At 43.2% G+C, this 24,420-nt stretch overlaps 1 protein-coding gene across 3 annotated transcripts in view; it reads left to right on the top strand.

Annotated features, from left to right (window-relative positions):
- The window catches only part of Gng12 (G protein subunit gamma 12), a 123,320-nt gene extending 101,488 nt beyond the window's left edge, over window positions 1-21,832 (top strand). For 2 of the 3 annotated variants that reach the window (XM_071617940.1, XM_027949561.3), the window contains exons 3-4: window positions 15,947-16,065; window positions 17,777-21,832. In XM_071617940.1, coding sequence (XP_071474041.1) covers window positions 15,973-16,065; window positions 17,777-17,902 — 219 coding nt within the window. In that variant the 5' untranslated portion in view covers window positions 15,947-15,972 and the 3' untranslated portion in view covers window positions 17,903-21,832. Of the gene's footprint in view, window positions 1-10,386; window positions 10,431-15,946; window positions 16,066-17,776 lie in introns of all 3 variants that reach the window. The other variant, XM_027949562.3, reaches the window with a different exon arrangement.
- Window positions 21,833-24,420: the final 2,588 nt, after the last annotated feature.

Here is a 24,420-nt window from a genome sequence, read left to right as displayed (position 1 = left end):
ACATCTTTGTTTGTATGTGGTGCTGAGGATCAAACCCGGGCCGCACACATGCCAGGCGAGCGCGTTACCGCTTGAGCCACATCCCCAGCCCATAAAAATTTTCTTTTAACTTTTTATTCTTAAATTTTTCAACCATATCCAAAAGTAGGATGACCCTCATGCAGCTTAACTATTGAAGCCACCCAGTTTCAACAACTAACTAACTCATAGCTTGTCTTGCACCATCTATATCCCCACCTACACTCTCTCCATTCATAGTTTCTGTCACCATCTATTCGTTTTTCCTGTTCAGGTGGTCAGTACGTACTCTTTGGCAGTTGACACCTTTTGCTCCAGTGCCAGCCGGGTGTAGTGGCACATGCCTATGATCCCAACATGGTAGGCTGAGGCAGGAGGATCACAAGTTTGAGTCTAGCCACATCAATTTAGTAAGAACCTGTCTCAAAATAAAAGATAAAAAGGACTAGGGATGTAGCTTAGTGGTAAAGTGCCCTGGGCTCTATTCCTAATACCAAATATATATATATATATGAATGTTCTAACGCCAACCATCTCATACAACAGTTCTGTCCAGTTCCTTGTCTTCACTGCACTGCCACACTTCTTTAAATACATTCCTATCCCTACTGCTGGTGTGTCCTTGAGTTAAGAGTTTTTTTCTTCAGTTCTTTATTATTTGACCTGCATTCCCTTCACACTGTGTAAACTACTCATGCAGAAGTCCCCAGCCACCAGCTGGCAACTCCCCTCTCACCAAGTCCAGTGAACTAGTTTTTGTTCTCTACTTCCTTTATTCCCATAAACCCCTCCTCCTAGTGTGGTAAATGACAATCATGGGATGTTTGCTGTTTGGTTATAATCATAAAAGTGTCACACACAGTTGAGAGCACAGGCTCTGGAGCTGGGTGCTGGTCTGAGTGCTCCACCTATGTAGTCCTCCCTGACCTCTTCCCTGACCTCGGCTGTCTTCTGAGTGGTACCTCCCTCAGTTCTAAACTGGGAAGAACAATAGTAACAACCTCATAGCATTGTTTTGAGGAATAAGTAAGTTTATCTGTAAAACCCTTATAACAATACTTGGCAAGCCTAAGTACTGTGTAAGTGTCATCTATTATTACCAAAAAACAAAAAACAAAAGAAACCTAAAGCTTTTAACTACGGGAGTACATAAAAAGCAGCACCAAAATTCCCTAACCTTGTTATCACCTAGCAGTAAGTACAGTTTGGAGTGTGCTCATCTAACATGCACAATACATTTTTAATTAAACATATTTATACAACATTAGCCCCTCTTCCTCCCTAATACCCACCACCACCCCGTCCTCTAGCTTTTGTGACAGTGTTGCCCAGGCTGAATGTTTCCTCACCCCTGATGTGCTCCTCTTAAGATGCCCCACTTGAGCCTGTTCCTCTGAGGAAGGCCCAGGGCCCACAGCTGCACTCTGCTCTCTCTTTCCTGTGCTCACCAGCAGCCATCTTTGTGCTGTCACTCCCTATTCAGCCCTGTGAACAAAGTCTTATTCATTCTTACATTTTCATATCTCTTGCAAGCAATTTTATTTTTTTTGTATTCCAGTTGTCTCTGTGTGCAGTCTCATGCTGTAACTCCTGATAGTGATAGGTACTGAGTTTTTTCCACTGCCAGCTCTTTTCTGTATTTTTTTATTTAATCATTACAGTCCTAAGAGAAAGAAACTCTGTCTTATTTTGCAGATGGGCACATGGGAGTTCAGGGACCATAAATGACTTAAATCCTATTATACTAAGTGGCAGAGCTCAGATTTGCACCCAGTTCCATCTGACACCCAGACGTGATAAGTTGCCTTCTTCCAGGCCTTCCATGGGTACAGTCTGCCTTGTCTTTCCCAGTCTCTCACTTCTAGTCCTCCTTGCCTAAGGTTGCTCAATCATTTTGCCCTCAGCCCTCCACTTACTCCTGTCACTCTGCCCAGAAACTTTTGGTGGCTCCCATTTTATATTAGAAAGCCACTTAAATCCTCACTCTACTGCTCCCCTCAATCCCTCAGTGATCATTCTGAAATTCTCTCCTTCTCTTCACCCACCTATAGTTTCCACCCTCCCAGGAATAATTCAGTTCGGACCTGTATCAGCATCAGGCTTCTCTGCCTGCTGCAGCCCTCACTGACCACCCCTCTCTGGGTTCCTGATTCCTATCTTTGGATTTTTTTATTGGCCCACTTACACTGCTTATTTATATTCAGGACTTAATCATAAGCCCTTCCACCACCAGTCAGTACTCCACGTTCATTGTTGACAATGCCCAGCTCCAGCCCCAGCCTCAGCTCCAGCCCCAGCCTGCAGCTGTAAATGCCAGTGAGCTACACGAGCTTTCCTCAGGACTTTCCAGTCTGTTCCTCTCTGAATCATTTCTCCTGCCCCTTCAAGAAGGCGGCACCACTCAAAGCAGGGCAGTGGGCAACTGTTGCCTCTAATCCAAAGTGATGCAGCCTCATTTGTGGGTTGCCTTATTTACATCCATCCCATTAGACATTTGGGTTTTCTGCTTTTATTTAAGTGCACACATAGGAGACCACCTCCTGTCTGCTTAGCCATATTATAAAGCATGCCCCCTGTTTAATGTGAGGCCAGAGTCCTAAATATCTCTGTTCTATTTTATCATTTCACCAGATGTGGGGACAGAATTGCTACATGTGGACAACATCCAGGGTGAGGGGTCCCCGTGCAGAAAACCTCCAGCCCTGCTCAGCCAAGGGGGTCATAGAGGGTTGAAGGCAGTCCTTCAGGAAAGCTGATGGGGAGGAAACCCAGTTCACATAGATGGGAAGGAAGGTGTAGGCTTTCTGGGTTTAGGTATCAAAAGGGCCACAGAGCACTTTGTCACAGGTAAGAGGAGGAGACCTCAACCCAGCCTGTGGATGTTCTACCTCCTGGCTTAGGCAGCTTGGTCTTACATCTCTTCCACTTCCTCAGGATATAGCCTCTGTGTCTTTGTATCCCGACTCTCAGCTTAGTCCTAGGATAATGTGGGGAATATGGACCAAGCTTGGTTTACCTAGAGTGAGTGTTAATTTATTGAATGCTGGACTCTTCTCCTCTTTACAGCTTAAAAAAAAAAAAAAAAAAAAATTCAGAAGTCACTTCCTCTGGCACTGTGGTTCTGAAGTTTTAGGGAGCATCAGAATCACCCAGGGGCTTATTAGAATACTGATAGTCTGGGCCCAACCCATTTCTGGTTCTGTAGATCTGGGCTGGCCTCTGAAAAATTGCATTTCGAAGGAATCCTCAGTGATCCTGAGGTTGCTGCTGCTGGTATAGACCACAGGCAGAGGAGCCACTGTGTCAGAGAACTTCCTAGTGTGTGAGGGGCGCGGGGGTGGGGGTGCGGTGTCTTGTGGCTCTTTCCTTTCACAAATGCCTGGCACTTTGGAGTATAGTGAAACATGTCCTGGGCACATTTTTATATTGTTTAGAAATCTCTTCACTTCATATTGTAGTTTTGCCCCCAAAAGTAGTGCGTGGTCCTTTTAGGACAGGGTTTTTGTCTTTTGCATCCCTGGTCATACCCACTTCTTCTCTAGCCTCAGGAAGTTTCTGGGAGATGCTGGAGGGATGCAATGTGAGCAGTGGTTAGGGGAACCAGGCTTCATTTCAGCCTTGGCATTTATTATCTGGATATCTGTGGAGCTTCAGCATCCCTGTTTGAAAAATAGGCATTATTACATACTAACTTTAACACAATCTCCAAAATACAGTGTTAGAATAAAACACATACATAGCAATGCATGTAACATGCTCCCATTTGTATTTTTTAAGACAGATACATGCATAAACATGTCTGTATATGAATGGGATATCCTCAGAAGGAAATGTGAGAAACTGGTAACAGCAATTGCCTGAGAAAGGCTAGAGTTCAAGGAGAACTAGTTTGTGTTGAAGACCCTTTCAGACTATTTAAAATGTTTACTATATACTTATTCCTTCATTAACATTTGAAAGCTAATTAATGAAGTAAGAGTAATATCTTTTTTAGGGGCATTGAAAAGTAAATAAAATAATTTTACATAAAGCCCTTAACACAGACTTTGGCCAAAAAAAAAAAAAAAAATCCATTGATGATGTTACCTTTTGTTTTTGTTTTAAATATTAAGTAGTGATTGCATTCATTCATTCCTTTATTCAGTCATTAGGTAAACATATGAGACATCAGGCCATCTTGAGCCAGCCATGCAGATATAAGCAAATCTTTCCTCAGTCAGTCTTACAACACTAAGTAGAGAGTAAAGATTGTTTGTAACTGTCATTCTCAGTGTTGACTGTAAATATACGTCTCTATGCATGGCTGGATTCTGGTCTAGCACAGCACGGAAGAGGCTGGGTCCTACACCTCTGTAGGTCAACCTCAGAGTGTACCTCCTTGTGGGCCCACCTTCAACAGTTGGAAACCTGTTTGTGGTACAGTATGCAGGTAAAATGCAATGTGGCTCTCGGAACCTGGGTACCACACAAGTGGCCAATCCATGCTGGAGGTAAAAATTCAGAATTAGTAATTGACCCTAAGCAACGGAACCCCAGGAACTCCACCCAGACTTCTCAGAACTATGCAGGGAACCAAGCAGGTGGGTATCCATTGGCTCAGAACAGTCAGTATTTTGCAGAATACCTGTGGCAAGGAGCAGCAAGGTGTATCTTATTTCTAAGAAAACAAACACTGGACTCATAAACACCCCTAGGTGGTAGGTTCACTTGCTAGCTGATGTGTTGGTTGCCACATCACATGTCTTAATCTAACCCACATATTTATTGAGGCCTCATTCTCTGAATTAGTCCATATAAGAGAGAAGGTGGCATTAGATACCACATCTGCTTGATTAGGACATGACTTTGAAGTTGGGGAAATCTGAATTAAAATCTTGTTCCTGCCACCAATAGCTATGTGATCTTGGGCAAATTGTGTAACCTTCTGAGTTTTGAAGTATGACAAAGTCAACCTCTTATGTTTCCAGAGATTATTATATGAACTAATATCTGTATAGAGTACTTGATACAGTAGCTGGCACATAGTAAGGAATGAATGTAGTTGCTATATTACAGAGCTAAAAGTTTAGTTGGAAGACTACTTGGAAGCACTGAAATAAATAGTGTTATAAGCCTTTCTTGAGAGCTTGATAACAGCTATTAATCCTCTCCTCAGGTTAACACACCCCAAATTTTGCATATAATTTTAGGGTATTCAGGCACACCTCCCCATGACTACCCTTTTTTTGCATAGGTAAGTTCTCAGGTGTCCTTGAACCCCTGAACTATATATACACCGCAGGAATTCATAAAGGGAATTAGTCACCATAAGCAAAAGTAGATAGGGAGACCTTCCTTACAAGAGATAAAAATATGAACTAGAGCCTAAAGCAAAAGAATTTAAGCCAAGAGAAGCAGGTGGGGAGAGCTTGGGAGGGGTTCACAGGTGGGACTTGAAAGGGCAGCCCCTGAAGCCAGGGCCTGCCTATGCAACCTATCTCTGCAGTCAGATAGAAGTAGACGCTCCAGGTCTGGTTTCTTCAGTCAAACTAACAGTGCTTAAACCCCAGCCCAGCAGCTTGCCAGCTGTTTGGCACTAGGCATACTTAACTTCACTGTGCCTTGGTTTCTTCATTTGTAAAATGGGGGTGAAAATAGTACCTGCCTCAGGACCATTGTGAGGATCTAGAAGGATACTAGACTGATAATATCTGGCATATAGGCTGGTATATGGCATTTAGCAAGCTCTAAGTAGAAATAAGCTCCTTTTGTGATTAGGATTTTTATTATGGTAGCAGAAGCATTAGGATCTTGAGGGTAAAGCTTTGGACTTCTTTTAGGGAAGTCCCTTTGGACTTCTTTTAGGGAATCCTGAGAAATCCCAGGAACTTGTTTGAGCCAACTTTTCAAAAGAATAAGCTGAAAGTGGTACTGTATCTGAGCAAAGGGTCAGAAGAGAATGTACTGGAAGAAGATTAGGGCCTGGAGAGCTGTAGCAAGCTGAGGCCAGCATCCCTGGCTCAAGGCCCTGGGAGCCGACTGGGTAAAATAGAAGCCGGGAAAATGGGGAAATTAAAACATAGTTTTTCAGAGTCAGAGTCCCAAGAATTTGGAAAGTTCCAGAGTGTAAGTTTGCACTGTCTATCATAGCAGACACTGTTGTGTCCAGTAAGGTCCCGTGTCTATGAAGCACTCCAATTGGGACATCCAGATTGGGATGCACTGTAAGTGAAAAATACACACTGGGTATTCAAAAATGTAAACTACAATAATTATTATAAGGAATACCTGTCAATTCTGTTCGTATTAAACTTAATTTTACTTTTTTTCTATTTTTCTTTTCATGTCGCCAGTGAAAACTTTTAAATCATACATGTAGCTTGTATTTCTATTAGTTAGCTCTTGATATGAGAAGTTAGAAGGAGGGTTGAGACCAAAGGATGCCTCAGTGACCAAGACAATGGAGATGTCACAGTTGTCACTCAAGAAGGGATAGACAGTGGTATTTCACCTGTGACTGTGAACCAGTCAAGTGTAAATTTAAATGGTCTACTATTTGGATTGAAGTGCATTGGTCACAGCTAAAGTCATAGGGTAGAGAGAGCTTCCTCTCCCTCCCCTGAGGACCAGAGTGTGTCAGGCAAGTGCTAATTTACATGCATCCCTCAGTTCCTCCTGGAAGCAACCCTCCAAGGTATTTACCAGTATTATCCCTTCCTGTTTTACAGATGAGGCTCAGAGAAGTAAAGCACCTTGAAGTCATAAGTAAGGAGCCACAGTTTGTATTTATCTGACTGTAAAAGCCCTTGTTGACTCTGCTACCTTCAGAGCCCCAGGAGTGAGCCCTATGGGTACCTGGTCAGAAGTAGTGAGAGTGGTAGCAGAGAGATACCACCAGACATGGCAAGAGCAGGGATGTCTAGCTTCTGGACACTTTCCAGAAGGAAGTGGCTATTAAGAAAACAAATTTAGACTTTTGTAGCAAAGAAATATGTTAAATAGTAACAGTGATTTCAAGCTGAAGAAGGCTTAGTCCTGTAGGTTAAGGTAATCCAAATGCAAATTTTTCAGGGTTTGTTCAGAGCTTTAACAATGACCTGTTTTAATTCCTGGATAGAAATAAACACCAGCAGGCTCTGGAAGCAGAAACTGCTCATCATCCAAGTTTCTCCAGAGAAGCTGTCAGGGTCACCCAAGAAGTTTGTAAATGCAGCTTCTTGAGCCCTAGACCTATTGAATCAAGGTTTTCTTTGGTTGTTTTTTTATTTTTATTTTTATTTTGTCTTTTTTTTTTTTTTTTTTTTTTTTTTTTTTGTAGATGAACAGCATGCCTTTGTTTTATTTCTTTTTATGTGGTACTTTAAGGATTGAATCCAGTGCTTCACATGTGCTAGGTAAGTGCTCTGCCACTGAGCTACAGCCCCAGCCCCTGAATCAGGATTTTTAAGCAAGTGCCCCAAGTGTTCTGGATACACAGTGAAGTTAGGAACTCACTGCCCAGGCTCTGTAGCAACCTCTCCTTGTGGATTTATTACTTGGTTTGGCTCATTCTCATGGATCCCTGCCAGCTTCTCTGGGGCTTTGAGGATGATAGGATCATCTTGTGTCTTTAGCAAAAACCTTACCTGGAATCTGGGGCAGTTGTTCTTTTAACTGAGAACAGCCTATTCTCCTTGACTTCCATCTTGTGAGGTTGCTTAGCGCCTCACTTCCTGCTGGCAGTGTGTGGGGACCACCTCTCTAAGTGAGCCACAGCCCCTAAATAGAGCACAGTATCTTCCCATAAGAGATTTTGACGGGCACCTGCCCCTCCTTTCTCCCCACTCCTTCCTTGTGTTCTTTCTGTTTAGAGATGGGTGGTGACTATGATCTTGAGAGTAAGGTCAGCCAGAGCCCCAGCTATACCATGTAAACCAGTGTGATTCTAAGCATGAATTTTTTGTAGTTGTAGATGAACACAATACCTTTATTTTATTTGTTTATTTTTTAACCTCTCTGCTTCATCTATAAAACAGACACAATAAAAGAATGTGTCTCCCAGAGTTATTGTAAGAACTAAATGCATGGAATTTACTCACCTGGCAAAGACTAAGTACTCAGTAAATAAATGGTGGCTTTCATCAAAATTAATCATTATTTAACTTATCTGTCTCATTATTATTCAGAGAGATGCACCCTGGAAGGCAGGTAAAATGCAACTAATGTAGGGTACTAGATAAGGAACTCCAAAGCCTGCTGCTCTTACAGGATGAGCTTGCTGGAGCCTTGTGAGAGCTGTTTTATTTTCCATTCTGTTGATTCTATGTAAATTTCTCTTAGCTGAGCTCTAGCCATCTCTTTCCCCTTTGCAGACCATGTTTTCCAAAGCTCCATGCAGCCCTTCCACGCCTCTCCCTCTCTTTCTCCTCCCCCATAACCAGCAGCTTGCTCTTTCTGCCCTTTGCTCTCAGAACTGTGCAGAATGAGTAGGACCTGCAGCTGGTCACAGGTTCCGCCACTATTGGCCTCACAGCCTGCTACTGTGGTCTGGCTGAGAGAGAATTTATGTCTTACTGCTCCCTCCTTTGAGTCCTAGAGTTTGGGGTGTTCAGCAGTGATGGTATGACAATAATAGCATAGCTAATATCTGCAAGTTATTTGCAGTTTACAAACAGCAGATTAGCAGTTGCACGTTGTTCATGGTTCAGTTACAGCAAACAGAAAGCGCTCTTGGCAGTTTCAGTGGAATGGGCTTAATACAGGGGTTGGGTGCTTGCCTAATCACCTGAGGTCTGGAGGAGCAGGTTCTCAGAGTCCCTAGGAGGGACTGCCAGCACGATAGAACTGGCCCCCAGGACCCAGTGGAGAGTGCAGAACCAGGAGGCTGCCACAGCCACGGGGACTCTCATCCTCTCTCTACCTGGTTGCAGGTGGCTAGGATGCCCCTGCATCCACATCCAGTAACTAGCTCACCACCCTGCTTGTCAGCAGAAATCAATCTTCCTGTCACTTCCACCTATCAGAATGTTAATTGGCAGAATTGACATTTTCCAGCGCCCTGGCAGCAGGAGAACCTGGATGTATTCGTGTGCGAAGGACACCATAGCTAGCTACCACAGGCTCAGGGCTTAAGCAACAGCAATTTATTTTCCCATGTTTCTGGAGTCTAGAAATCTGAGGTCGAAGTGCTGGTAGGGTTTGCTTTTCCTGAGCCTCTCTCCTTGGCTTGTGGATAGCCATCTTCTCCTAATCTTCCCCCTGTACCCCTGTATGTCAGATTTCCCCATCTTACAAGGACACCAGTCATACTAGGTTAGGGCCCATCTTCAAGATCTCTTTTTATCTTAATTCCTCTTTAAAGACCCTGTCACCAGATACAGGTTCTGAGGTACTACGGGTTTAGAACTTCAGCATATGAAATGGGGGAAGGCGGGCACAGTTCTTCTCATGGCCCTGGAGATGTCATTTTTCACTTTCCAGCCCTACAGTCCATGGACCATGCTAGGAATAGGATAGGGCTGCTGCCTAGGGCCAGCCCATTAGGGTTTGCAAGGGCTTGTTGCACGTTGCATGGTATATAATAAGGAGATGCAGGTGCTAAACAGGCAGGAAAACATATTCCTTATATTTATTGTAATGATAGACTTTTTTTTCTCTTTTGCCATGCCAAGGATTGAACCCAGGGCCTCTCAAATGCTAGGTATGCACTGTCACTGAGCTACATTCCTAGCAGCCCACAGACTTTTTGTTTGTTTTGTTTTGGGGGTTTGTTTGTTGTTGGGGTTTTTTATTTCGTTTTGTTTGGTACTAATGATTGAACCCAGTGTACTCTGACACTGAGCTACAGTCCAGTGCTTTTTATTTTGAGACAGGGTCTCAACTAAGTTGCCCAGGCTGTCCTCGAACTTGTGATCCTCCTGCCTCAGCTTCCTGAGAAGCTGGGATTACACCCCACACACTTACTTTATCTGATACTTTTAACAGTCCTTTGAAATATGAAAGTATTATTATTATGTTCATTTCCATGAGAAAATTGAGGCTTAAATTGTTTCCAAGTCTTGCCTAGGGCCTTAGAGCTGGGAAGTAGCAAGAGCGAGACCACATCCCCTGGCTGATCCTTGACTTGTCCCTGGAACTAGCTATCCAAGCCGCAGTGTAAAGACAGAGTCACGGGTTCAAATTTGGGGGCTCCGGTCTGGGGATGTGGCTCAAGTGGTAGCGCGCTCGCCTGGCATGCGTGCGGCCCGGGTTCGATCCTCAGCACCACTTACAAAACAAAGATGTTGTGTCTGCCGAAAACTAAAAGATAAATATTAAAAATTCTCTCTCTCTCTCTCTCTCTCTCTCTCTCTCTCTCTCTCTCTCTCTTTAAAAAAAAAAAAACAAAAAACAAATTTGGGGGCTCCACAGGTGCACCAGCATATGTTGAGAGGGAAGCCACTGCTCAGATCCAGGTTTGTTTCAATCTTCCTTTAAAAGTAAAATCTCTCAATTTCTTAAATGTCGACATCAATTTAAAGTTCAGACACACACACACACACACTAGAGCTAACTCTGTGTGTGTGGCCCAACTAAAAACATCTGCAGTCTGGCTTTGGCTTGCAGACTCTGATAGGAATAATAAGTGCTCATGAGAACAGAAGTTTCTCAACAGCCTGCTCTGCACTCCCCCGTTCCCACCAAGGCCATGTTAGAAAGCCATTGCTACCTGGTCACACAGCCTTGAAGTTGGAGAGTAATCTTGATCTTCTGCTTGTTTCCCTCCATAGGGAGGAGCCCAGGGAGCAGCGTTTGGTAAACACATGAGTATGCCGGGTGCACCTGCCTGCTTCTGACAGCCCTGTGAGATGGGTCTTTTTAATTAATCCCCTTTTTACAGAAGAGGGCAGAGAGAGAGCTGGAGGAAGGCATTAGAAGTTGAAGGCAAGATCAGAAAGGAAAGGGAAGCCTGTGGCTTTTTTTTTTTTTTTTTTTAAGCTGCTCTTTCATTACAGCCACAGGGGTATGTTTGCTCATGAAAGTTGGCTTCACTCCAGTGGTTCAGTTACTGGCCAGGCCATGATGGCCCTGGGGCTCCCTGGGGCCTTCCTCCCAAAGCGTGCTTGGTGACACTTTCCATCCCCACCCTTCTCTCCCAGCTTAGCCCCCCCACACACACACAAAGATTTAAATGTCCATATTTCCCTAATGGGACATCTTGTTCCTGGGAATTTCTGGGAACCGGAGAATTCAGATGAACCACAGCATTAAAACCAATGCAAATGATTTGACTAGCTAAATACTACATATGTTTATTCAAATCTGTTACCCTTACATGCAACTGAAAATAAGGCTACAAAAGAGATAGCCAGAGTTTCACCAGATGGTGGTCTGCACAGGTTCACACAGGCCTTGACCCTTCTGGGTAAGATGGAGCACTTAGGACCCCAGATGCTAACTTCAGCCCTTGCCCAGCTGGTGCACAGGAGAGGGAAAGACTGCTCTGCAGGCACCAGGTAGACAAACAAAGTGCCTTCTGTCCAAGAGGGGTGTCCCATAAACACAAGGTGGTCAGCAGGCCCACTGTTCCAAGTCAATGAGTGTCAGCCACTCCTGACTAAGAGCCACATTATGGAACATTTAGTGATGCCCTGAGTGTGAACAGATTTTGTTGGAATTGCTCTCTTTCCTTGGATTTAGTTGGCTCTCTTTCCTTGGATTTAGTTGGAATTTGATCCCTTTCCAGAAGGGGTGGCTTCTGGAGAGAAAAGGATTACAAGATGGACTGTGATATACAAACTGGGTTTCCTCACAGCCAGCTTTTCTAACCTCAGTTTCCTCATCTGTAAAACAAGGATGGTTAGTAATGCCCCATTCAGGATTCCAATGCTAGTCCTGGAATGATGCAGCCTGTGTGGGCTCTCAGCTCCATACAGAGATTGGTATCTACCTTGGAAGCTGTTCTTGATGTACGGAAACCAATTGGGTAGCACTAGTAGCACAAACAGCAGACATCCTTGCCATTAAAAAGACCAGAGCAAGCCCTCTGATGGTGCCAAGACAGTTGGAGGTAGTCCGCCCAGCCCTCGGTCTTGTTCTGCCGCAGCCCAGCTGTTAAGGCAGAGCAAAGCACTGAGAGCACCTTGCCTCTTAGGAGTGAAACAACAGGGGCCCTGCCTTGAGGCCAGGCAGCTCAGCCAAGAAACTCAAGAGTCCCTGGAAGAGGCTCCCCAACTTGAAACAATATAATTTTGATCTGATTTCTCTATAGGAACAAAGTGATAGTCAGAGATTATATTATTTTCCAGTGGCCCAGTTTACAGTGTTCTCTCGGGATGCACACAAATACCCTCATTTAATTGACTTTTGAAGCTATTGCTGTATGATATTCAGTAGAAAGTTGTTTGTGTTTAATAACTTTGTGATGCTATAAAAAAAATCTACCATCTCCAAAACTTTAATCAGATATTCATTTACCAGCACAGGGGAAGGAACTTTCAGGAAAAGATTGAGTGGGAGCCTGAGAGGAGCAGAGCAGTGGCAGGATTGGGCTCTTCCAGCACAAGAGGAAAGGATCCTCTTGTCTAATGTCTCTGTGAGGGCAGAAGCTGTGTCCATCCTACCCATTTATTCTTAGCTTGCTATACCAAGTACCAGTAGCACTCATTTAAAAATGTTTTGCAGCTGGGCGTGGTGACACACACCTGTAATCAATCCCAGCAATTTGGGAGGCTGAGGCAGGAAGATTGCAAGTTTGAGACAGACTCAGCAACTTAGTGAAACCCTAAGAAACTTAAGACTCTGTCTTAACATTAAAAAGGACTGGGGATGTGGCTCCGTGGTTTATTGCCCATGGGTTCAATCCCTTATACCCCTTCCTCCCCCCCGCCAAAAAAAGTGTCACATACTAGTTCCCACCTGCTCAGAGGCTGAAACTGAGACTGAGGCAGGAGGATCACTAGAACCCAGGAGTTACTGGCTGTATTTGTCATGTCTGACATGGAACTCCTGGGCTCAAGTGATCTTTTAAAATAAATGAATGAATGAATGAATAGATAAATAAATAAATAAAAGGTCTTGCATGGACTTTGCAAAGCCTGGGATCTGCAAGATTCCCCAGTGGAAGGCAGCAGGGAGCTGGGAGAGTGTGAAGGCCCCACAGTGAAGTCAGAACCAGACCACTGCATAAAGCCAGAGCTGGCAAGCATGAATTGGGGATTGCTAACTGTTTTTATCTTTTTTCTGTTATATTTTGTTCTTCTTACTAGCTAGCTGTTTTCAATCCTGATTATAATTCAGTCAAGAAGGGGAAAAGTCCCCAGTATTCTAGGTGCCAGCTTTCTCACCACTTTGAGAGACAGGCTTTTTATAAATATAGCCTGACTGTGGACTATTTGCTTATAGTCACATGGGGTGGGAGCAATGACTGGTCAAGGTCCCATCTGTGTGACCTGTTTGCAGTTACAGGAAAACTTGCCCAGGCCTTGGAAAGTTTGTGCCCTGGAGGTTGAGGAGAATGCTTGGCATTGTTCTCACGCAAGCAGCACATTTAGAAAATCCTGAGGGTGCAGCCTGGAAACCACAGGCCACTCAGAAAAGGTGTCATGTTCACATTCTGGAGGCTAAGAACAGCCACCAACTGGAGGGGCAGCCCAGATCAATGTGTTGCAGGGGAATGAAATTTGCAACCAACTCACTGGGCACTGGGCACTGTTTGGGGTGAGGTTGCCCACAACCTCACATTCATTTCAGATGCTGGCCTGGGAGCATAGAAGGGGGCTAGGCCAGGTGGCTGGGTGGGGGTAACACCCCCAAGGAGGAGACCTGAGGCCTCTCCTTGGGCAGGGCAGCAGTACTGAGGAGTCTGAGGAAGAGACAGCTAGTCCAGGAATGTGTTGAACTGAGGTTGCCCAAGGCCAGGACAAGGCAAGGCCACCCTGCCCTGCCACATGCTTCCTCCTCCCAGTTTCCTGTACTATTAGGGCTTCTTTTTCCCTGTGGCAATCCTCTGTTGGCTATCACCAACCTTTGTGTCTTACCTTGATACTAGAGTGTGGCAGAAGTACCTGGGGGCAGAATCAAAAAAGAGCTGATCCCTGAAGCCCTGCCTAGACCCACTCAGTCAAAACCCTTGACAGTCAATGACCAGAATTGAGGAGAGGTGGGCAAAACAGTCAGGTAAAGGAATTCCAATTCATGGTCTGTATGACCCCCGCCCCAGGATAAAAATAATAGCAGTTGCATTTTATGAGAGTGGTTTGGTCCTGTGCTAACCCTTAGATATACATCAGTGAATGAATCCCAAAAAGCATTTTGAGGTGATTAATAGTATTTTTATATTACAACTGAAAAAACTTGAGCATGGTGGCACCTGCATGTAATGAGGCAGGAGAATCACAAGTTCAAGAGCCTGGGCAACAAGCATGACCCTGTCCCAGAAAAAAAGGGCTGTAGATGTAGCTCAGTGGAAGAGCAGCCCTGAGTATGCAAAAACAAAACAACAACCTCAAAAAATCTTGGGCTCATGAAGGTGAAACAGTCTGCCCACTTCCACCCATCTGGGAAGTGGCAGAGGCAGGGTGCAGTCCCAGAAATGTGAAGCTGCTGATGAAGCTGATTTCAAAGTTCTGCACCCAATTAAAAGCAGTTTTATTTGTGCACCTGACCCAATGCTTCCTCCAACCTCAGAGGGTACAACCTCAGAGATCCTTGAACTCAGTCCTTGGGGACATCATAATCTGGCGAAACTCAGTGTTGGAGTTCCATAATGCCCACATGGTGGACAGCATGGAGCCTGTGGCTTGATGGTGTTTTTTGCAGCCTGACTGGTCTAAGCCTTCCTGCAGCTGCAGGTCCTGCTGAAGGTTGAGTCAGCCTGGGTTTGCTGCTGGCGCCACAGCGTCCTAAGACTGCTGAGCCCTTGCCTAGTGCCGGCAAGACACACCTACTGTCCACCTGCTCCTGAGTCATAAACTACCACACTGCTGCTAGGCCTGCCAGCTCTGTCTTTTCCTCCATTCACCATCATGCCAAGAGAAAACTTAACCATATAGGGCACCAGGCAGCTCTTGTCCCAGGCCTGCCTTCCTCATGAAATGTGCCACTAGAAACCAGGCAGGTCAAAGCTCAAAGGCCAGCCTGTTTCCGTTGTTTGACATCAGGTGTCTGGGGAGAGGACAACAGGGCAGCCTGGTACTCAAGGGCTTAGACAAAAAGAGGAGAGTCAATCCTGGCCAAACATATAGGGAAGGGGAAGGTAATAGGATTAGCAAACCCTTGGCCACCAGGATGAGGCCAGAGAGAGGTCAAAAGAAGGAATGATAAAGCTTCATTGATTATTTCAGACTTCCAGCTGTGTCTCATTTGACATTTACTGTGGATCTATCATTGAGTCTTTCAGCCAAAAGTTTACCACTTTTTCTTGAATAAAGACTGCTTACCTGCCTAACATTCTGGAAACATTTGCACATGTTGATAGCACCTGAAAATGTGATTTTGTGCAGAGGTCTCTGGAGAGGCCTTCTCACTGTTTTCTCTTGCCACAACTTGCATCAGCCTAATAGTTGGGTAAGAGAGCCCAAAAGAAATAAACTCAGTTTCTGTTAGAGTATGTAGTAGTTGTATTAAATTGACATGTAACTTGGCCTCTGGTTGCCAAAGGCCCCTTTACTACTGCAAATATTAATATTTGTTTCTTCCTAGAAAATTCTTGAAAAGGCCGCCCTTATGCTATATGTTGGGTTTCATTGATTAAACTGCTGTTCTAGGTTTCTGCAAACCAAAAATTTATGTTGACACTCAAATGGATGACAAGCTGGAACATCTAAGCCACCACTGGGATTGCTCAGGGCACTTTAGTAACTGCCTCAAAGAGGCTGTGCTGATGGGCAGATGCATCCATTTTCCTTCAAGTAACACACATTTTCTATGAATGTTTAAATAACTTAAAGATGACTGTTATTCACCATTTGAAAAAAAAAAAAATTTTCAGATTTCAGGGAAGAACAATCATTGAAGATGTCCAGCAAAACAGCAAGCACCAACAACATAGCCCAGGCAAGGAGAACTGTGCAGCAGCTGAGACTAGAAGCTTCCATTGAAAGGATAAAGGTAAGAGCCCAAGGGACAGAGCCATACCTGCTGTGGTCCCTGCTGCTCTTCCAAGACTGGGAAATGAGTCAGAAAAGAGGGTGCCATTTAATCCAGCTTGCTTCCAGGATTTTCCTAGAGCAGGTCAAGGGCCTCACAATATTAATTTTTATTACCTACCTAGCCCAGGCCTCATTTAAAAAAAAAAAAAAAATGAGGAATCAGAGTCTGAATTGACCCCTGTTTGCAAAATCCTGCACAGGATTTGCAGAGGACCTGCCTTCCCTAAATGAAAGGGGTCAAGTCTTATGATTGCTGTGTTCTAATTTGGGACAGGGAGGGGTTTCAGGGGGATTTCTAAAATACCCTCCTCATCCATCTGGAGTTTATCAAGTGTTCTAGGGTATCAATGTATCTGAGGGTGCCTTAAAGTCAACAATTGGGGTCTTCCTTTTAGGAAAACATAGCTTTTTAAATGTGCACCCTTTGGTGACCATTTTCTACCCCCAGGATGAAGGCAGGTCCCACTGAGGAGCTGGAATGCATTTCTTAGATCACATGACTTTGAAATCTTTCCCTGCTTGGTTCCAAGAGAGGACTCGGCAGTGAGAACCCTGGAATGTGGTGACTAAGGCTGTTTCCTAGGAACAGAAGCAGTCACCTGATAAATTCCTCTGAACTGGAGATGGTCACCTGTCCTCAAAGCAGCAGGCTGCCGAGTGCAGAGCTCCGTAGAGCCAGCTCCGCCACACTCAGTGGCCTGGGTGCCTGACCTGATTATTACCTGGGTCTTCCACCCAGGTTTCTGAAAACAGGGTATGACATATTCCAAGCCTAACTCAAGCTGGAGTAGGGCACAGCATTTTCCTATGCTGGTTTTGCCCTTTGTATCTCCCCAAACCTAATAGATAACAATAAATCTTTCCTTTTATTCTGCCTGCCCCCATTCGAGGGACAGAACCTAGGGCCTCACACATACTAAGCCAGCACTCACCACTGAGCAACATCCCCAGCCCTCTAACAGTAAATATTGAAGCTCTACAACTTGGCTTCAGAGTTCTGGCTTCAAGCCAATAATTCAGTTCTGTTCTGCTTCCAATCTGTTTTTACCTGGATAAGAACTGATAGAACCTTCCCTTGATTCACAAACTTTTCCTTTCCTGATGCATCCTGCAATTTTGATTCTGAAAATTTCAAACCTAAAGAAGACTTGTAACACTAAACATTCATATTCTCTTCACCAGAATTTGCCAATTCTTAACATTTCACCCTGTTTGCTTATATCATTCCCCCTATACACACATATAATTTTTTCTGTAAGCCAGTTGAAACTTATTTGCATTTCTAATAATAATATCTAACACATGGTCCATTTTTTAAGAACCCAGTCCACTCATTTTTCAAAATCACCCCTACTTGGGTTATGCTCCTTTGCTGATCAGACTCTCATTAAGTATTTTGGCAGGAATACCAGCTAGCTAGCTGGTGTGGTATTCTCAGTGCTCACGTGTAGGGACAACCATGCCAGCTTGTCTGATCACTTGGCTAGGGAAAACCATCCCTGCCAGGAACCATATCCCTTTGCACCTGACTAGTTGTATGAGAATGACGTCTAAGGCTGCTTATCCTGTTTGAATCAGTCTCCACCCCATGGCTTAGCGTTCAGTACACTCTGGAGGGTTCTGAATAAAGGATTTTCGTCCTTATTTGTTGCTTTGGTTTGTCTCCTCAGGTCTCAAAGGCCTCTGCAGACCTCATGTCCTACTGTGAGGAGCACGCCAGGAGTGACCCTTTGCTGACAGGCATACCGACTTCAGAAAACCCTTTCAAGGATAAGAAAACCTGCATCATCTTATAGTGGAAGAATGGAACCGTTCCTCACCTCTTCCCAACAAAGCAAATCCTGAGCGGCTCCTTGAAGAGATTTGCCTCCAGCTTATTTGGTAACCACTGCTAATAACTAAAATGCTCTTCTCTTGGAATAATGGACTCTAAAGTCTTTATTTTCCAAGTTGCCCTTTCTTTAAAATACCCTTTACTGATTTAATACAGAATAACAATCTTTGTTTTCCATTTGATAACTATGGTATTACTTTGGGTTATTGTTTAAGGAGAGTTGGCCTGAGCCTTCTTAAAAACACAATTATATATTTCATGTATTCAGTTGATTCAGATATGTTAAGACTTAAAATGCCTAAGCACCTGTCAAATTAAAATGCCAAGAATAACTTCAGTCCTGAAACCTTTATATCATATTCTGCTCTTAATAAGGTTTGTGCCAACCTGTATAGTGTACAAGGGAAAGGGGTGTATTTTGTATATGTATGTCTTCGCATGTACACATATCAAAGCTTATTTCCTCATCAAAGCTCCCCTCTCCATGTAACAGCAGTTCCTCAACTCCAGAAGTTGTATTTATCTTGAGCTGTGTAGGTAGAATAAAAATTCTTTTCATATAGTTATTGTGCAAAAAATAAAGAAAAAGCATCCTAAAGATTGTATTCATTGTGATCAGGTGATATGTCATCTCTCCTCTCTTGAAACTTGCTGGACCTCTTAGGTGATGATGAACCATGCCAATTAAAAACTGAAACTGAACTGAAAGCTCTTTGATAAGGTATTAATTCATAGGGACCCTTTTGGGCTTCGGCCATCTTGAGTCTGGAAAAGGGGAGGGGACCCTTGGAGGAGGACTGTAGCAGCTGTGCTTTCCTAGGGAAGACACCTCTGAAATTTCTGCCCTGGTGATTAAAATAAGACAGTGAACAGTGAGCCTGACCAAGGGGAGCAGAAACATGTAAAAACCAACTGCTCTTCTCAGGCCAGCTTTGCAATTTGTCCCCCTCTTCTCCATTAGCCTCCCCTGTATTCTCCCTCTGCTGCTAGAGTATTTTCAGAGGTGACATTCCCCTCCCCAGACCCAGGAAGATGAGACTTGGTGGGAAAGAAATAGACTTAAAACATTAAGGTGTCAGGACTCATATGCTCTCCCCAGATGTCTGCAGTTTCAACCCTGCCTGTCCACAGACCCTCCAAGGGGAACTGCAAGCTTCCCAGGAGGGGCTTGGACTCAGCGGTACACTCCTTGGACCATAGGGTCCCAGCTGCTGGACATGGAGTTTCTCAGCCTTCCTCTGAGAAGATAGGACTTATGTCCTCAAGATGTCCATGGGGAAGCCAAAGGCATGCATCTCTTCTGGCCAAAGGGGCATCGTGACTTTATCAGAGAGGAAGGAAGGCTCCTTTTTAATTAGGGGCCAAACCATACTGAGGATATGACACTTTAGTCCACTTTCAGCTCATTAAAAAGAACTACTAATGAAGGGTTAAAAACTTAATCACAGAGGATTCAACCCTGAGAAAAAATTATTTGCGATGGTTTCCTTACTTATGTACAATCTGCCCTGAAAAGCAAAACCTTTTAAAATCCAATGCTCTGGGCTTGAACATCATGCTCATTGGTGGTGAGCAAATACAGTCCTGTTTTTAAATGGCTTGAACGTAGTCAGTGTTCCTCCCACTCACCCGTCGACTCAGCACTGTGAATTGACCCTGTGAAAGTCACGGCACTGCCCTCAACCTTTTGTCACCTACTGCTTGGTTCTGTGAAATACTCAGTCCCAAGTAAATTACAGGCACCTGCATAGGAGAGAAAGCTTTTGCCTTTCAAAAGGTGAAATTGGAAATGTACACTAAGACAACAACTTCACATTTTATGCTTCACTTAATGAGACATTCTTTTTTTTAATAAGTATATTTTTCTACGGATAGTTTCAGAACACTGAGTTTATTTTCACTCTAATTTTTAACATGTTTCTTTAAATATTTATAACACAGCTTACTACAGAATCTTTTCATGAAATCACTCTTATTATACCATTTTGTGCACATTATTAGCAGCCAGCATAGTTTATTCTTTAGCATTAAAACAGTCTTTTGCCTAACGGTAAACAAGCATGTTTTGCTATATATTTGTTAATTTGTTTGTTATGGTAAGAAATGGGCTTGAGGTCCCAGGAGATTTCATTTTATTTTTACTGGTCAGATAGAATAAAGGCTATGAGTATAAATGTCATGTAATTTCCTAACCAGGTGTAGGGCATGTTCATAAAAAAAATGGAATCAAATTGTCCTTTGATGCTGACACAAGAGGGGGGAAATTGTAACCACATGTTGATTTACTTATAACTAGATACTATGTGAGGAAAATATAATATATGTATACATATATATGATATGCAGAAGTCACTTTTATTTATCTGGTCTGTTCTACTTGTGAAGCCACAGTTAAACCGTCTCCAGCAGTTGGTTTGTGATAATGGTAGATGCCAATGTGTGTTATTTTTTTCTGCTACCACTGTAATGACACACTTAAATATATACAGGCAGCTTCTTGGCTTCATTCCCATTGAACTATTTAAATACTCTCAATATACTTTGTCTGTAATGCTGCTTCTGTTAACAGTGATCTTGTTCCTTTTTCATTCCTATATTTTCATTAGTTCATCATAAATCTGTCCAGTTGAGGTCTCATCACCATGGCAAGATAGGCTAGGCCAAACATAAGATTCCAAAGTATTTTACAAAAACACTTTTTTTTTTTAATAGAGAAATACTTTCTATATGAGGTGGTTCACAATTTATGGGTTGTGAGTAAATACTTTTTTCCTTTTCTAAGAAAAATTTCAGGTTTTTAAATTCCTTACCTTATTAAAGTGAAAAGTACCTTACTTTTTAAAGGAAAGGCCTGCTTTTTGCAGGCTCCATGTTTGGACTATGTGTCTATTTTACTAATCTTTAAACTATCAGGAAAAAAAAAAAAAACTTTGTACCAACAATTCGGTAATTTTGAGGCATAGATTAATTTTCATAGTGGAAGAAGTGCCAATTTTCTCTTCAGATGCTGACTTTTCAACCAATTTATAACTAAGATAGTATCCTCTGATTCCTCTGAATTTTTATTTAAGATATATACAGGCCCAAGAAGTAAATAACAACCATACATGTCAGGTGTTTCTTGGTGAAATGAACATAATACCAGAGTATAGTATGAATTGTACTGATCTATTTATTTCATGATAATAGATCAATAGGAAAAGATACCTTAAATCAGAGTTATATAAGTATATCAAAATAGAGCACTGACCTAAAGTCGGGGCCTGTATTTTAGCCCTCAGTCATTTTCTAGCCTATCCTGTTATCATCTTACTTTGGACAAGGCAGTTCATCTCTCTGGGCCTCCATTTTCCCATTTGTAAAACAAGGGGCTGGCAGCAGACAACCCCTGAGATCCCTTCCTGTCCCAGATGCCTTGGTTCAACACCACTGCCCCTCTGCTGGTCCTGCCAATGTGTTGGTGCTACACGCTACTTCAAATAGAAACTTGGTTTGTCTATAACGTGTGCTCCCTTGATAGCTTATGAAAGGCCTTTTTGTTATACAGTGCTTTTTCCCCTAGTTTTACAGACTTAGTTACTGTAATGATGTTTCTAGCTATTTTCTTGATGTCTCAGTAAATTTGCATTTGATATATTGTTGGTGAGATTGTGTTGTTTTGTAACGTTCTTTGGCTACTCATCTGTCCAGCATCTTATTAACCTTAACACTGTGATCATTGTTTAAAATATGTTCTGTGGAAAGAATAAAAACATTTACTTCACAGCGAGCATGTTCACAGATTTGAAAGAAAGTTCATTAAAAAGCACTGTTGCTTTCTTTACTGAGTCAGTGCCTCGCATCGTTTTGCTGGTGTTTGCTCAATAAATTAATAAAAGACCTTTTCTCTTCATTCATTCAGTTAATTTTTTGAACACCTGTTGGGATGTGGGTCAGGCTGGTGACATGAAGACAAACAAGACTCACAGCAACCCAAGAACATGAGTCTGGAGCAAAGAGGGTTGGAATGATAGACACACACACACACTCATGACAGCGCCATCTGAGAAGGTGCTGAGAGCCCAAGAGAAAGAGGGACCAGCTCCAAACCAGCGAGCCTTCTGAGAAGGCTTCCAAGGGAGGGCATTATGAACTGGGGCTTGAGAGAGGCAGAAGAAACACTGTGTGCATTGGCATGAAGTCTTGGGAGATAAGAGGGGAAAGTGGCCACAAGCTAGTGTGCAGAAGGTCTCCCATATAATCTGCCTATCCAGTAAACAACAAGGAGGCAGAAGAGGTTGTAATGTTTTGAACAACCAACAATAAAAAATTAAAAAAAAAAAAAAAAAAGAGTGAGGCTGTGATTCCTCATGCCTGGAGGGCTGTTTCCCATCCTGAGACCCAGCTGTGACCATGGAAACTGATAACAAATGGAAAGGTCATTAGACTTCTGGTGACTCATATTCACCAACTGCTTGCAGAAGGTGCCCTGCCTCCTCCTCTGACCTTCCCCCTGGGCTGGGTTTCCCACAGAGAAAGGGAAGGCAACATCTTCCAAAAAGGAAAGAAAAGGGAGGCAGCCAAAGAGCACCAAATCATGAACTGATCAAGCTAGAAAGATAGCCCATCTCTGAGAACCAGTACACTCATGCAAAGAGTGGCAACAGGTGGGCACAGCAACTCAGGCCTGTAATCCCAGCTACTCAGGAAGCTGAGGCAGGAGGATCACAAGTTCAAGGCCAGCCTGGGCAATTTAGCCAGACCCTATATCAAAATAAAAAGGACAGTGAGTGTAGCTTAGTGGTAGAGTACCCTGGGTGCAATCTCCACTACTATAAAAAAGAAAAAAAAAAAAGTATAAACAAAAGATGGTCACTCAACCCATTCTAGTAAAGGACTGAAGAAGAATTTATATACTATGTTTATGAGAACTAGGCAACAATTTTTACAAGCACTCTCATCAGTTCTGACCAAATTCTTATGAGTAGAAGACAACTGTATTGGGGGTGGTGGATAGGATTGGATAGAAAAGTTTTTAGGTGGATAGGATTAGATAGAAAAGTTTTTAGAAAGATAGAAGCCAGGGGTGGAGCCTATGGTGTAATCAGGAGACTGGGACAGGAGGATTGCAAGAAAAAGGCCAGTCTGGGCAGCTTAGCAAGACCTTGTCTCAAAATAAAAAATAAATAGTGGCAGCATGTAGCTTAGTGGTAGAGCATCACTGGGTTTAATCCCCAGTTCCAAAAACAAAAAGGGGGATGGATGGTGATGAGATGGCAGGGGTGTGTAAGGAAATATGGCAGGTGAAATGTGCACTGCCTTAATGTTACAAGTAAGAAATAAGCCAGCAGGTAGAGATGGCTGCTTAGTGTTGTGACTCCTGTCATATAGCCTTTCAACTCTTGTGGACATGGATCATCATAACTTTTCATTGGCAAGGTCAGTGACAAATAAGTGTATGGGTAGCACTATAAGCCTTTGGGGGGGACCAAGTACACAGTCTTTTGAGTCCTTTTCCCTCCTTGTCCATGCCCACCTTTGCTGTCTTTTAGCTTAAGCTCTGACCATGTTTGTAAGACCTGGTCCCACTGTCAGCTTCAGCCATCTGCACAACCTGGCATAGCCTTCTCCTGTAGCTGACTTGCAGAACTTGGCTCTACCTGCTACTCCACCCTTTCCCACTGCAAGAAGCAAATGACCTTTGCCTTCAGATGAACCTTCTGTTACTCCAATGGCTGTCCTCTTATCTGAGCCATTCAAATCTATTAAGGCCATTTAGCTATTAACCAGCCCTGGGCAAACATGAGCTATAATCCAAGGACCCCTCACCTCATCTGTCAATTTTTTCAGAACCAAATTTTTTTTTTCCCCTGGAGGAAAGTACAGTCCAAATAAATTCATGGTAAAAGTACTAGTGACTTAATATATCAATCTGTGACCATTGGCACAATAAAACAGAACTATGGAGGAGCAAACAATGCTTAGCACAAAGGAATGGGAGTTCATAGCAAAGTTTCAGGCATCATTGAGAATATTATATATGAAGCATCCCTATACCCTCTAACTCCTTCCAAACAGTCTATACTGTTTTGGAAGCAAGAAACTGAAATGATTGAGATACATGATAATATGATGCCAGTCTTGATAGTCTGAGAAATTTGCAGCTAGACATTATGTGCAAGTTGCTACTTCTGGCCTCTCAACTCAGTACTCCCCACCCTCTGCCCCACTTCTATACACACACACATATGCATACTGCTTAGTGATAGAAGGGAGAGATTCATTCACTAGAAGAGCTTACATCTCTGATCCTAGAGGATATTAACCATGTAAAATAATAAGGGCCCTGTGGATTCACATATTTGTGTCTGGAACAGGGATAAAACAGTCACTCCTAGAACAAATGTAGAAATAGTACTTCCTCTGAGCCAGGCACTGACAGACTGGGTCAGTAGTGTTCCCTGGGATCCAAATAAGGACATTCTTAAAATTGGCATGTAC

This window comes from Marmota flaviventris, chromosome 10, assembly GCF_047511675.1.
Source record: "Marmota flaviventris isolate mMarFla1 chromosome 10, mMarFla1.hap1, whole genome shotgun sequence".
Classification (NCBI taxonomy): Eukaryota; Metazoa; Chordata; class Mammalia; order Rodentia; family Sciuridae; genus Marmota; species Marmota flaviventris.
This window is presented reverse-complemented; position numbering and strand designations above follow the sequence as displayed.